The sequence below is a fragment of the Lithobates pipiens genome, unplaced genomic scaffold (assembly GCF_037356315.1).
Source record: "Lithobates pipiens isolate NorthernLeopardFrog02 unplaced genomic scaffold, aLitPip1_a1.2 Scaffold_28, whole genome shotgun sequence".
Lineage (NCBI taxonomy): Eukaryota > Metazoa > Chordata > Amphibia > Anura > Ranidae > Lithobates > Lithobates pipiens.
The window spans coordinates 49,064,605-49,080,728 of record NW_027507789.1 but is presented as its reverse complement, the minus strand read 5'-3'; the positions used below and the strand labels follow the sequence as shown (position 1 = coordinate 49,080,728).

The 16,124-nt window shown below is 40.9% G+C and overlaps 1 protein-coding gene across 1 annotated transcript in view; it reads right to left on the bottom strand.

The window, feature by feature from the left end:
* Positions 1-16,124, bottom strand: part of LOC143935370 (protein-glutamine gamma-glutamyltransferase E-like) — a 33,844-nt gene that overhangs the window by 15,181 nt on the left and 2,539 nt on the right. The window contains exons 3-8 of the mRNA XM_077459191.1: positions 15,306-15,424; positions 14,057-14,185; positions 12,769-12,946; positions 7,179-7,314; positions 2,579-2,682; positions 368-610 (exon numbers count right to left, since the gene is read on the bottom strand). Of these exons, the coding sequence (XP_077315317.1) occupies positions 368-610; positions 2,579-2,682; positions 7,179-7,314; positions 12,769-12,946; positions 14,057-14,185; positions 15,306-15,424 (909 nt within the window). The remainder of the gene's footprint in view (positions 1-367; positions 611-2,578; positions 2,683-7,178; positions 7,315-12,768; positions 12,947-14,056; positions 14,186-15,305; positions 15,425-16,124) is intronic.

Here is a 16,124-nt window from a genome sequence, read left to right as displayed (position 1 = left end):
TAACACTACACGACACTCTACACTCAGAGTCACAGTAACACACTAACCTGCTAGTAGCAATCTCCACACCAACAACACACTGTAAGAGGTTCCTGTGGGAAGAAACCTTGTATAGTGTGGAGTGGAACTGAGCACTAAGCCATGATTGGGCAAAGTCATCATGTGCTCTGTGCCCTGATTGGGCAAAGCCTTGCACCTGACCAGAGCATCAAATTGAAGGTCATTGTTTTAGTTATAGATATCTGAGTGGTTGGTTCAATATTATAATATATATTATGCAAGGCATTCAATTTTAGGGAAGATACACTTTAAAATGAGATACACTTTCTTATCTAGCCCACTACTAGTCTTCCAATTTGTATCTTACCTTCTGGATATTTGTAGTTGAGTGTAACATCCACCCGGGAGTCATTTCCCACTGCCTTGGTGCTGATGCTTTGGCCAACATATTTAGTATCACTGTGGGCTTTTTCTTTAGTTCCATCCTTTTGAACAACCCATGTAGCTCGGTCAGCATTAACCTCAGCAAACACAAAAGGAGTATCGAAACTCAAGTGTATATCTCCTTCTTTCACCGCAATCACAGATGTTGGTCCACACCGATATACTCCTGAAAGACAGAAATTTGACTTTGTTTTTTTTTGCCTACTTAACAATGTGTTGGATACTCCAGTAAGCTATATATTTTAGATTTATACCTGGTATGTAGGTCTACCACCTTGGGAGGTACCATTTATGGGTTGCCTTTATTTATTTATAAAAAGCTATTTAAATAATTCATTTAAATGGACCTTTATGTGAATTTTAACATACAGCTTTGTTGTATTGGATGAGGAGAAAATAATAGAATAGCTGTTATATTTACCATTCAAGGACAAATTATCAGGTTCCTTGGGGAATTAGTTAAATAAAGTCTAGAAATTAGATCATGTGATCTCTGCTGAAGGGGGGTATTGGATTGCCTATTATATGAGTACTGCAGGAAGCCAGGAGCCTTTTTTGGCCAGGAAAGGCAATGACTTCAACCTTTCTATTGTACTTTATGCATCCTAGTTATATACTTAACATAGCTTTGTGGTGACACTTAAGTATACAGTGAATCTCTTTTCATGTAGTTCCAAAATAAAATAGTCAGAGTAAATTTTTTTTAAGTTTTGATGCTTTAATTGTTACTTGACTATTTTTTATTATAGCTCAACAAAAGACACTGTACAGTGGAACCTTGGTTAACGAATAATGCGGTTAATGAGCGTTTTGAAAGATGATCAACTTTTTTCTTTTTTTTTTTATTCTGACTCGGTTTGCAATTGTTTCGCAAAACTAGCAGAGTGCAAGCTAATGGGGTGTGCAGTGCCGCATTTGGCCAGAGGTGCGGGGGCGCCAGTGACACTCGGAAGGGTTCGCAGCCGTTCATAAATACTCGGAAAATACTGGGAAACTCCGAGGCTTTCCGAGTTCAGCCGAGCTGTCCCCGAGTATTTTCGAGGCCCTCCGGTGCCCCTGCCCACCTCTGGCCACATGCGGTTGCATGAAATAGAAGCCAATGAGGAACAAATTATCTTAGTTTCCATTGACTTCTATGGGGAAACTCGCTTTCATATGTGAGTGCTTTGGATTAAGAGCATTTTCCTGGAATGGATTATGCTCGTAATCCAAGGTTCCACTGTATTTATTTGAATTTAGTAGATGTGTGTCTTATGTTGATTTTTTTACTGAATATAGTTCTACAGACAGTGGGGTTGATTTACTAGCAAAATATCTGGTGCAGCTGTGCATAGAAACCAATCAGCTTCCATTTTTTTTTCAAAGCTTAAAGAGGAGGGGCGGTTAAAAAAAAACCCTGTAGCTGCTGACTTAATAAGCCGACTTACCTGTCCAGAGCTCCCGCGATGTTGGCCGCCCGAGGCCGACCCGTCCCTTGGCTCTCGGGTCCCGGTGCCGCCATTCTATCTAAGGGAAACAGGCAGTGGAGCCTTGCGGCTTCACTGCCCGTTTCCTACTGTGCATGCGCGAGTCGCGCAGCGCTTTGTGAATGGGACGCGCTGTGTTCTGGGACACACAGTTCCCAGAACACAGCGCGACCCATTACCCAGAAGACGCCGCACGGAGGAGAGAAGAAAGAAGATCTCTGTGGAGGAGGAAGAGGCAGATTAGGATGATGTGCCTAGCAACAGGCATTTCTGGTAAGTAAAAAAAAAAAATGTTAATTTTTTTTTTTTTTTTCTAATTTTTAATGTATTTTTTTTTTCAGGGTGGCCCTCCACTTTAACTGAACAAGCTGACGTTAGAAGCTGATTGGCTACCACGTTAAGCTGCACCAGATATCTCCAGTTTTAGTAAATCAAACTTATTGTCTTGTCTATTCTCTGTAAGCCACAGCTTCATTGCTAGCCTTGCTCACAACTGGCCTAGACTCAAAAAACAACTGCACACTAGTGCCCATACATCATTACCTGGGCACCTCACAGTACAAAAGCAAAGATAAGTTTGTTTTTGTAACTGCTAGGGTGGGGGTTTATAGAAAGAATAGAATAAAGCTTTGTTAGTAAAGCTGTCCACCTCAGCACATCTTTCTTACCTTGGCTTTGCTCCTGTGGTGTTGAATCCAGAACTTGCCAGCCACTGTAATAAAGGCCAAGGTCTCGTCTTAAGAACCAGGATTCATTCCACACATGAAAGTTCCTGCATTGTAAAGAGAATTTAGAAGACGTTGACACTCGCCAATCATAACATTTGTAATGTCTCCTTTATTGGCATAGATTGATCAAGATTTCGAGGAGTTACATATTTTTTTTTAAATCTTTATTTTATAAATGTTTTAATTTTAAACAACATACATACAAGAAATTTGACAAAAAATAAATGGGTGTTTCATACAATAAACATATTACGTTAAAGATATCCCTTCCCTTTGTCCATTTTCCATCACCCTATTAAAATCTAACAGTGGGACAGTTTCTTATCATTCAATGGATTTTAAGGTTATGTCTCAGTTTCAAAAGACCTCCCCTATCAAGAAATTCATTCTCTCAATCTAAATATATACCCATAATAAAACGTATGTTTCCCTACACACCTAAATAGGGTATCTCTAACCCATTTATATGTCAATAATTATACCTATAATCCAAGTAATAGTTATTGGAATTATATTGATCCTAACCTCAGGCTGTGTTAACCACATCCTAAAATTAATATTAAGTTTCTTCTGCACACACATGTGGACCAAGACTTACAAATTAACACTCTAAAGACAAACAAACCAGACCAACACAAAATACAACACTTCCCACAACACAAAAGAAAAGGGGGAAGGGGGGGCCCTAAGTCAAGTTACGCTATAAATATTTTGATAATATTACAGAGGTTCAGAATTATTCCCACTGTTGCCATGTCTTTAAGATTTGTTCTTTTAAACCCTCTTCTGCAATTATCCTTTGTTACAAGGACTGCATCTTGCTCATTTCACACACCGATTCTACCATGGAGGGACCTATAGTTTTCTGACGGTTACAGGCTATGACCATACGTGCTGCGGTAAGCATATGTCATAGAATATCTTTTTTAATAGATTTTATTGATCCAGGAATAATTGATAGCACAGACATAAACATATCTGGCTGGGTGGTAGATTCTGTAATTTTCCAATAGATGCTAAAAATCTTTGACTAAAATGAAAAAACAGTAATACCATATGTGCGACATTGTGCCACTTGCATTAAGACATCTCCAACATGTCTCCTGATTCTCAACATTGATTTTGTGCATATCCACTGGACATCGGTACCATCTTGCTAAAATTGACAGCCATACCATGCTTATTTTTTTCATGATGTTCAGGTATATAGAAATAATACACAGATGATGCAAAAATTTTGAATATTATCCAATCTAGCATCTTTTAATCCCTGATGATTATGCAATAGAATGACCTTTAATACTGCTAGCTCTACATGGACACTCCAGATATAGCACTGCATGGACACTCCAGATCTAGCACTGCATGGATACTCCAGATCTAGCATCTATAACCAACACCTCCCTCGTGTTGAATTACCCGACCCCAGTGGGCCACCAACTCTGATGCTGCCTCATTATGCTCAGAGGACACTATGCAGCTTATTTTTAACTTTGGGTATTATTTCTAGATGTACCTACTGCTCTAAAGAAGGCAATCTGTTATTTTTAATGTTCTTGCACCCCTGAAGAAGAAAAATCTATTTTGAAACATGTTGGGTGTTTTTCATCAACATTCTCTGTTTGGTGTTTCTCCTTTCGAGTACAGTTTATCTAGAAAGATCATCCAACCCGATTTTAACATGTATTGTCATAAATATCTTTTGTACAGTTTGTAATATTAAAGAAAAATAATTACATAGCTGAGCTCTGGGACTGGGCCATATAAGAAACCCCAGAAGGCAAAAAAGGTTGTGTATGTATATGTGTTTAAATGCTGCAATATTGACCTTTAACTTAAGTGTACCTTATGTAATAGTGGAAGTTGACTTGGTTAAAATGTTTTTGTTTGATTTTAATAGAGTTGAGAAGACTTATATCGCCCACTAGGCTTTATTGTGCTCACTCACTTACTGCCCCAAAGGTAGTGGTCACTAGGAATAGAAGGGAGGGTTAATAAAAGTTTTGGGTTGAGTTAATCTTTAACCACTCCAACCCCGCCAGATTTGGCTGCTCAATGACCAGAGCACTTTTTGTGATATGGCACCGCATCGCTTTAACTGAAAACCGCGCTGTCGTGCGACTCTGTCGAAATTGGCGTCCTTTTTTTTCCCCCACAAATAGAGCTTTCTTCTGGTAGCATTTGATCATCTCTGTGGTTTTTAATTTTATAATAATAATAAAAACACAATATTTTGTACTTTTTGCTATAATAAATATCCCCAATTTTTTTTTTTAAAAATATCATTTTTTTCTCAGTTTAGGCCGATATGTATTCTTCTACATATGTTTGATAATAAAAATCGCAATAAGCGTATATTGATTGGTTTGCGCAAAAGTTATAGCGTCTACAAAATAGGGGATAGATTTATAGCATTTTTATTATTGTTTTTTTTTTTACTAGTAATGGCGGCGTCTGTGATTTTTATCATGCCTGCGTCATTATGGTGGACACATCAGACACTATTGACACATTTTTGGGATGATTGAAAATTATACAGCGATCAGTGCTATAAAAATGCACTGATTACTGTATAAATGTCACTGGCAGGGAAGGTGTTAACATTAGGGGGCGATCAAGGGGTTAACTGTGTCCCCTGACTGTGTGTTCTAACTGTAGGGGGAGGGGACTGATTATAGGAGATGACAGATTGTGGACCCTAGCTATTAGGTACTCACAATCTGCATCTCCTCTCAGAACACAACAGGGATTTGTGTGGTTACACACACACGTCCCTGTTCTGCCTCTCGTGCCTGTGATCACTTGTGGCTGGCGGTCACCTGCTATCCCACTTAAAGGAAATGACGTACAGCTATGATGGCTCGTGGGATCGTGCTGACCTGCCGCAGTATAATGACGGTGGCTGGTTGGCAAGTGGTTAAAAATGCATTCCAGGTATGAATAGTTTTACATTACATACAGTTACATAGGTCCACCTTAAACCAATGTGAATATGTATGGAAGTAAATTACTGTAGTAGGCACTGCTTCTACAGTCATTTTCACTAGATTCCGGGTCCCTAGATTGCCCCCCACCACACACACACACACACACACACACACACTACTTTCCAGTGGTTCTTGGGCTTACCTGGATGATCCATTGGTGACGATTTAACATCAGACCGGAACCGGACATGAGTAACAACATGACTTCATTCTGGTCCTCCTAAACCATAGAGTTTAGCTGAGGCCATCTTTCCTCAGGTAATCTCAGTGGTCATCCGCTGCAGCTGCCGGATTGGTTCCTGGGGCTACCGATCTTGAGGGGGAACCCCACACCAAAATATAAACAAAAACGGTGTGCCCCCCCCCCCCCCAAGACCTCACCAGACCCTTCAGTCCTTTGGTTCTAGAATGGATGAAACCTCATGCTAAATTTATAAAAAAAATGCCGTGGGGTCCGCCCCCCGGCATTTTTGCAGGCTCTTTGGGTCTGGTATGGATCTTGAGAGGAAACCCCATGCCAGAATAAAAAAAAACATTCCTGACCCTTATCTGAGCATGCAGCCTGGTGGATGGTGGGGCCATATACCAGGCCACTTTCCCTTAACATGGGGGTTGGGTGCTTTGGGGCAGGGGGGAACTCTGCCCTCTACCCCAAAGCACCTTATCTCCATGTTGAGGGCATATGGCCTGGTATGGTTCAGGAGGGGGGGTGCTCACTCGTTCCCACCCCAAATGATCTTGTTCCCATGTTGATGGGCGCAAGGGCCTCTTCCCCTCAACCCTGGGCTGTGGTTGTGGGGGTCTGCAGGGGGACTTATCAGAATCTGGAAGCCCCCAGATCCCGGCCGCTATGTTAATAAGTATGGGGTACGTAGTACCCCTACCCATTCACTCAAAAAAATCCAGTGTATTATAATAAAACATGAGAGTTTTCAACAGGTCCTTTATTAAAAATTGCCAATGTCCCCTGTGGTAGCTCCAATGTCAATCATGATGTGTTCCTCCGACGCCGCGGACCCCATGCCATTTTTTTGCATTGCTAACATTGCCTCTGAGCCCAAAGTCGCAAGTCACAAATCGGATCAGTTAAGATGCTGATCCAACTTGGATGCGACTTCCTTTCAATTCTATGGGCTGAAATCGGACAGAAGTCTGACCAAAGTAGTGCAGGAACCTTTTCAAAAGTTAGACAGACCAGTTAAGACAGCTGTTATAGGGAACCATTGATTTTGACATGTCATGTGACTTGTGCTCTTGAAATCAGAGCACTTGTTGCTCAAGTGTGAACCAGCCCTTAACAAAAGAGTAAAAAAAACACCTTTTTACTTTCCAAGGGGAGGGGTAGCGTGCGGGGATGTAATAATAATGAATACCATAATTGTGCAGAGTTTACACTGTAAAGTTATACACTGTAAACATAGTTTTTAAAACTATATTTACAATGTATAATTTATGTATAATGAACTTTATGAAAAAATAACCGACTGGGGATCACACATGTTGTATTTTTCCTACTTAGGTCACTCTATTGTTTACTGTAAAACACAACTTACCAAATGCTGTCATCAGAGAGTTCCAAGAACTTCCCGTCTGCGTCATAATGCATGTCTATGACCATGTTCCCATCTGTGTTATGGGCGGAGTTGAAATTTGTAATGACTCTGGTAGGGATGCCTAGACACCTGAGGGCTGATGCAAAAGACAATTATATAATTAGCATATATTAAGGTGATTTCCAACAAAGGTTGAGAGTAATGTATGTACATTAGTGCATTGTGTTTACCTTCTTAGTGATAAGGTTTATTAGATTCAGCATAACATTTATTGGCTTGGCGTAAAACCTGTCACTCCCTTTCTCTTCTTGGCTAAAAAGTTATTTTGACAGGTTGACTTTAAAGTATATCCAAACCCAACAACAAAAAAATTATATACTATGATATAATTGTAGCACTACCTCCGCAAGAGCCACTGAGTTGTGTCCCAGGTTCTTTTCCCTTGGTATAGCAGGAGCCAGGCAAACAGAAATTTTCAATCTTCTTGCTCATAAAACTAGAGGTTGGCGTTTTAAAAGTTTATTGTAGATTAGCTTAGGTGGGGTTTAGGGAGCTGTGACATACTTCAGGACACCAAACAAGAGTGAGAGGAAACTCTTTCCTTTGCAGATACTTCTTAAACAGTGGTGGCCTGTCCATTAGGGGCGCAGCTCTCCTAATCCATGCGTCCGGCCTCTAATAGATGCATGGATTCCAATTTTTTTATTTTAATACATGATTAGAGCCTGAGGCTCTAATTGGGTTCAAAAAAAAGGTGGGCCCACCCCGTTTTGTTGCATTAGCGAATTAATATTAGCTATGGTCTTACTGATTCTCCTCCCAGCTAATCAGGAAGCGGTTCCTGAGACCCGCTTGGCCAGGGAGTCTTAGGACGGGTCTCAGGACCCACTTGCTGTTTGACCAGGAGGAGAAGCAATGCCTGTAATGGGAGGGAATTGACAGAATGGACGAGCGGCAGCTGGTGCGGAGAGCAAGGAGCCCGATCGGACGAGCAGGAGCAAGTGTGGAGAGCGGAGAGCGGGGAAGCAGCGTCAGAAGCTACCAAGGCCTCTCCTGCTCAGTGGGGACCAGCAGAGAGATCCCCCACTGTGCAAGTAGACTCTGCTTAGCAGAGGTGCTTGTGTAAAAGGGGCCTAACACAGTCCTTTGGACAGGAGTATATAAAGTGGACAACACTGGGACACCATTATTGTTCCAGACTGACCAGGCAAGTCTTAGCCCCGATTCACATATATGGGGTGCGGGAAACGCAGCGGATCCTGAGCGTTTCCCGAACTGCATTGAAATCGCACTTCATTCATGCGATCTGCCACCGGTGCCAATTTTAAATAAAGGGCACCCCAAAACAGATCGCAAAACAAGAATCAGATCTGATTCCAGTGCGGCAAAAAAAATATGCCTGCACCATTTTCTGAAGAGTGGTACAAAATGAATGGGCTTAAATCACACTGCAAAGAATCGCATGTGATTTGAATAGGAATGCAGTGTGATTCCTATCTGAATCACATGCGGTGTCCCGCACCACACAAGAGTGAACTCAGGCTAAAACTTAGTGCACCAAGGGTTAACAACAGTGACAGTCACTGGGATCCTTCTACCTTAGGTCTGTACTCAGTGTACCCAGGGCTTGGATGTCTCCCTCAGGCTCAGACAGACAAACTCCTCTGTGAAGCTTCCAGATTGGATTCTCCATGGTACCCCTCTTTTGGCACCCAAAGAACTTATAGCAGGACAGCCCCCCTCCAGCTAGGCATGATAAGACAGGCAGAACTTGAGCAACATGGCCAACAAGAGCAGCAGCCCCCCGGCTGAGTACACTCTCCTCCTGGGGACAAACACTGCTCTCTGAGGTTCCAAACTATTTATGCACTCTCCAACCACCACCTGGACATACCTCCCCAGGGATTGGCTTTGGCTGCAGAAATATTCAGGTTGCTCATTTGACTCACCACTACATTCTGGAAGTCTCCAGAAAACAGGGAGAAGCAATCAAACTTGCAGCCTGCAGAGCCCAGAGCAGTCTAAAGCAATTGCATGCTGCTCTGCTTATTATAGTAGAACCACAGAACTAAATTTGCTTAACCAAACCCTTGGGAGGGTGCTACATAATATAATCAAATTAAATATAATATAATTTTGCAGCTTGCCATCCCTTCGATTTTTTTTATTATCTTCTGCAAAATACCAAATATTCCCTTCCCCATGTAATGGGGTTGAGAAAAGAGGGAGGTGTTTGTAGCGCAAATCAAGATAGCAGCTTTGGGTGACAACATTGCTCCTTTATAATACAATACAGCGAGTAAGTCTTGTCACCCTAGTACAAGAAAGTTACTGGCGGGATCACAAAATAAAGAAAAAAAGCCTGAACAATAAATCTAAAGCAGCCACCACATCTAAGGACTGATAAGCTGCATTGTAATAATATATATTTTTTCATTATTCATTCATTTGTAATATACATATTTTAAACTGTAGTTACCATTAGTAGTTATATTGCTATCATCAGCCAGCTATGATTTTCAAGTACTGTCAAAATAACAATTTGCTTCTCTGAAGCCAACACTGGTAGCATACTTTTTTTTACAGAGAATACTCTCAGATTCAAATTTTCGGTTCTTCTGGTTGCCTTTGTAAGCAAATTATTACAAAATTGAGAGTGATAATGTGATTATGGCAGAAACACTGATTCTTTGCCCGGTGTACAGGAGTTCAAGGAATGGCCCGTTTCAACCAAAACTATTGGGACGCCTGCATTTACACGCACATGAACTTTATTGGCATCCCAGTCTTAGCCAATAAAGTTCAATATTGAGTTGGCCCACCCTTTACATACGAGTTTGTCTATGGGAATGTTTGACCATTCTTCCAGAAGTGCATTTGTGAGGTCAGGCACCTATGTGGACAAGAAGGCCTGGCTCGCAGTCTCTGCTCTAATTTTTCCCAAAGGTGTTCTATCGGCTTGAGGTCAGGACTGTGTTCAGGTCAGTCAAGTTCCTCCACCCCAAACTCGCTCATCCATGTCTTTATGGACCTTGCTTTGAGCACTGATGCACAGTCATGTTGGAACAGTAAGGGGCTGTCCCCAAACTCTTCCCACAAGGTTGGGAGCATTAAATTGTCCAAAATGTCTTGGTATGCTGATGCCTTAGGAGTTCCCTTCACCGGAATTAAGAGGCCAAGCCCAACCCCTGAAAAACAACCCCACGCCATAATCCCCCCTCCACCAAATCATTGGGACCAGTGCACAAAGCAAGTTCCAAGACATAGATGAGTGAGTTTGGGGTGAAGGAACTGGCCTGTACAGAGCCCTGACCTCAACCTGATAGAACACATTTGGGATAAATTAGAGTGGAGACTGTGAGCCAGGTCTTCTCATCCAACATCAGTGCCTGACCTCACAAATGAGCTTCTGGAAGAATGGTTAAACATTCTTCTAGACACATTCCTAAACCTTGTGGACAGCCTTTCCAGAAGAGCTGAAGTTGTTATAGCTGTGGTGGGACAACTCAATATTGAACCCAATGGACTAAGACTGGGGTGTAATTAAAGTTCATGTACATGTAAAGGCAAGCGTACCAAAACTTTTGGTAATATAGTGCATGTAAAGAAATTTGTTCTTGTTTGCAATATGTGCATATGATCTGGAGAGACTTTTTTTAATATAAATAAAGTTTCATTTTGAACCTGAAACTTCCTATAATTTTGCTGTTTTTAGTTTATGTATGGTTCTGTTACAGCCAAGAACAAAACACTAGCAGATTCTGCCTTTTAGGTGCAGTATTTGAATTACACATCTTGGCATCCAGGGATCTATTATTTTATGTTATAATCATAAAAAAAAAAACTTTATATTTTTAATATATGCTAGTCACAGCAGACACCCTGTGGGGCCTGGCAACGTACTTCAGGTATGTAAATGGTTTTCACAGTAGTAATTATGAGTCATAATTGTGTGATTAGTAGGTATATTCCTACATACATTATAGCATATTCCTGCATCTCATTTCCAAACTCCAGCACCAATTTTGGGAAGCAAGAACCATCATTGCAATTTCATATTTTAAGATTTTTTTCTGATACATATAATGCATGATAACAAAGTTTAAAGGTGAATGCCATGCAAACATTGAAATACACTGACGAAACAGCTGCTTTATCCATGAAAGTATTTGTATTTCTGTTTCTCCAGCTCTGAAATGTACACAGCCCTGTCACACAGCAGTCATGCCTGGCAGGGTAAGGAACCTAACTTTTCTGTGCTGCAGTGAAGCAGTTAAAAAAAAAGGAGCAGCTACAAATCCTGTAGCTGCTGACTTAATAAATGGATACTTAAAGCAGTGTTCCGACAAAAAAATAAAAATGAAAAGCCAGCAGCTACACCTACTGCAGCTGCTGGCTTTTAAAAATAAGACCCTTACCTGATCTGGAGTCCCACAATGTCAGCACCACAGCTAATGGGTTTTTTTTTTGGTTTTTTTTGCAGCTGATGTTTCCATCGAGGTGCTGCCGCCGCCATTGCAGGTAAGGGTACCCGGCAGTGTAGCGTTATGGCTTCAACCCTACTGTGCATGTGTGAGGCCCCGCTCCTCTCTCCTACTGGCCCAGAAACAGGGGGAGTAGGAGTCTCCTGTCCCCCCTCCCCCCCTAAAGGTGCCAACTGTGGCACTGGAGGGGGAGAGGAGACAAATGAGCTGAAGTTCCACTTTTGGGTGGAACTCCGCTTTAACCATTTAGGGATCCAGTGCTGTTGTCAACTGGGCTAGTTATTCACTAGTCTCCTGGTTCCCGGCACCAGCATCCTAACTGTGGGCAACTGACTATGCTGCTCTCAGCTTCACAGATGGCTGCTCGCTGTGCATGTGAGAGCCATGCTGCACTTTGTGAATGGTCCCGCAGTCTTCTGGGACCTGTGACATGTCCCAGAAGACTGCGGGAAGGGAAGGGGGTTGGATAACTTGTGCTTGGATCGCTAGGCGATCCAAGCGGAAGTGGGAGCAGGTACCTGTCAAAGCTGGGTACCTGCTCTCTCTCCAAAAAAGAATGATATGCCAAATATGGTAGAGGAGGGGGGGGAAGGATGACTTAAAGCGTAACTTCCCCTTTTGGGTGAAGTATCACTTTAAGTAACACTCACTTAGTTCATGTCCCTTCCTTAGCCTGTGCCTGAAAAGTGAAAAGAATATTAGAATGCTAAGGAGCTCACTTTCTGCCACCTACCCCCATATACTTACCTTAGATTTCCTCTCTTCTGCAGCTGGCACTGAAATCGGCTGCATCAGCGACCCCTGAGAGGAAGGCGTTCACTGCCTTGACCGTGTGACAGTGTTTGGGCAATTGGCTGCTAGGCCCAGGCACTGCCAAGGGGAAGCAAATCACATGCACTGCCATACCTGTAATTACCAGGTATTCCTTCTGACTGTAGTGCAACAAGGATCAGTGAAGAAGTCCAGGTAAGGTGAGTATAAAGGCAGAGACACTGTCACTTTTCCCTACATCGGCATGGCCTCCTGGCTTTTGCACAAAAGAGGAACTGCATACAAAATGTAACTATGGGCATATTGCACAATAGCAAGAAAAAGGTACAACTCACCTGTACACATCACAGCAGCAAAGACCCAGCACTGGCCATACTTTACTGGTTTGTATTCATCATTTTTCCATTTCCAAAGAATTTCCACACTTCCGTTCCAGCTGTTTGGGTCAGCCCCATCCGAAAAGTCTTTTTCCCACTTCCCTTCAAGCACACCATAGTCATCGTTGCTGTTGACCTTCAACCACAAACAGAATATTGTTACTATTGTTTTCTACTTTCATTGCATAATGGATATAATCAAGGTGAGGGATCCAATTGTGTCTGCAGAAACTGTTAAAAATTCTCAGTCCCACAGCTCTTACACAGCTGAGAACAGAGAGAATGTCATCAAAAAGGTATTTATATCTATATAAAAATGTTTTAACTTTCATTTCTTTTTTAAACTAAATGGGTTGTTTTACAAGGTGATCGTTTACAATTACTTTTACTGTTCTTTCTGGCCAAGTAAAGAAGTTCCATAAAATGTAAGTAATAAGTGCTTGGTACAAGCATTGACAAAATGAATGGTGGTGCCGAAGGTGTTAGTAAACCAATGAGAGCTCTGAGCTGTTGAAGGCTATTGGGTTTCTCCACATATTGGGCATAGTGGATCAACAATAATAATGGTGTCAATTGACCATACTCTTGGCCATCGTTCTAGAAATTTTGTCTACTAGTATACCTTCTTTGACTTCAACTCAATTAAGGGATTTAAGGTAACCTTCCCCTCCAGTATATTTATGATTTTCATGTTCAAACTCTTGGTGGTAAGTTGTCCTGATACATCAGGCAATTTTTGTAATGAAGTTTGTCAATAGCAGTTAAATTGAAAAAAAAAAATTATTTACAGAGTATATGGTCAGGTAATAATTTTGAACAGATGCAACCATTTTTAAACAATCTTAGATACTTTTAACCAGATTTTGCCCTCTAAAAAAATCAAAGCAATATGACATGAAAGGTTTATGATAGGTTGCTTAAACCCATTAATTTTTTTTCAGAATAAAAATTAGTTATAAGTAATTGAAACCAACTGAAAAGTGTATTGTGTATGGAAATATCATAACGAGATTCAAATTTTAGACTCTGAGCTAAACCTGATTTATGATTTTGTACAAATCCCAACAGTACTTAGTGCTGATATGGTAAGACTCATGTTTCCTGTGGTTATGGAGACATCAGCTGTCCTCTGTACTTTAGGTAATCTGATAAAAGGACAACACTGAGGTTGTAATGCTCTTCAATCTTAATAAATCAGCTTCACTGTATTCCAAGGATCTCTACACGCAAAATGATTCATTCTTACCATTGCACTGATGACTCTTCCCACATAGATGGGACTGTACCTCTGGGAGCAATCTAGAGCTGGGTCTTTATGATAGTTCAGATTTCTATCCAAGATGTCCAAGCAGATATTCAGAATATTATTTTCAAACTAGACAAATCAAACATAACAGATAAAAGATCAAAGCCATGTAAGCTGGGCACAAACATTAAATATAATACTATAAACGGATGTAGAAGAAAATGCTATAGAGTTTATGAAAAAGACTAATAAAGGTACATGAGGTCCATACTGCCTTCCAATACTTCACTGATATTCACCACCACCCCTTTTTCAGAGCATTGGCTGCATTTGTTTGACCAAATCAACTAGCCCATTTTCAAAAACAACTTATGTCGCGTATTTTAGCCCCCGCTCACACCTATGCGAATTAAATTTCTGTTTCCCCACATCTAATTCGCATAGCAGGAGAATGTGACTGGCTCCCTATGGAGCTGGTTCACATATCTCCAGGGCGGCTGCGGAGCGCACTGCACAGAAACCCTGTGCGTCTTTGACTCCGTTTCAGGGCCGAATTCAGACATAGAATCGGCCCCGATTCATCCCTGAAACGGGGAACAGGGACGCACAGTGCACCTGTGCGATCCACAGCGTGCTATAGTGTGAACCCGGGCTCAAATTAATTGTGCATGGTCTGATTTCAGAACTCATGGTAGACTTGCAGTCTAGTTTGTGAGCAGAAAGGGTAACTAAAGCTGGCCATAGATTCATCTTATTTTTTTTGATCAACTGGTGGGCTGAAAAAAACAAAAAAAACAAAACAAAAGGATTCCCCCATCAACGCAAGTGAGGTGGATGGTGGAATCCTCCACGCTATGCTATTGTGTTTTGACTCCACGAGGAGTCAAAATAGGGGGGGACTCCTCAGCTGTCAGAATACTCTGATTAGCAGATCAAGTGAACATAGCATAGGAACAGCCATAGATGGACAGAAAATCTACCGCTTCCCTCTGAACTGGCCGATTTTCAACTCGTCTATGGTCAGCTTTAATTCTGCCTCATATTACCATCATGTGTATTCTCTCCTTTATTGGCAACATAATATCAACCAATCAGTATGAACCTAAAATTAGTGAATTTCCTGCTGCCTTTCATATATTTATAATTAGTTGTTGATAGACACATTTAAAAGGACTGGATATTAAATCATAAATAAATATGACATTGGTGAAATAGACTCTTTATATATCTAAATGTCTGATGAATTTACCTGACCATAGTTCCATCCCATCCCTGTTACATGTTTCTCATTTCCCATGAAAAGAACACCATGGTCATTTAGGACATATTCTTGCCTTTCTTCTTCATTGGCCATGTATACATCATCATCTATAGAGAAGAAGTTAAGACATTATCTTCATTGAAAGCTTAGTTATGGAACATATTTGGGAAAGTTACATTTAGCTAAGCATACAATATATGTATTTAGAGCCCAGTTGAAGTCTCGCACTTTTTTTAATCTCTATATAATCCTGAAAATTAGAAATTGTTGGTACAAAATCTATCTAACTACATATCTATTTTTGTGATTTCTGTTGGGCTTTGGGTTTGCCTGCCATCATGCTAGGAAAAGGGCAGATTGGTACTTGCTAATACAGTCACTTTATATTTTTCATCATTGTAGAAACCTAGATTTTCTTTCCCATGTTTCATTTACAAAATACATACATACAGGTCTTGATAGGCAGTTTGACACACTTTATACAGTATCTTTTATATGTTACTAACATATTCAATTATTTGCCAAATTATTTATTTTCTTGATTTCATATATGCTTTAATCTTGACAGTGTACTATGGCTAGCTAGTTGACTACAATAGGGAAGACGAGTGTCAAGACAGTTGGACTTGAAAGTTAAAATCTGCCCCCATCTATGCAATACAAAGAAATTGTGTGAATTTTAAAGGTGATGTATTTTAAATATTAATTTCTACAACTCATTCAAACCTTTGAAGCTCAGAACTAAAATCTGTGGCCAATGTATAGCCTTTGCTTTACTCTTTTGTCTTGCACACTCTGAAAAGCTCA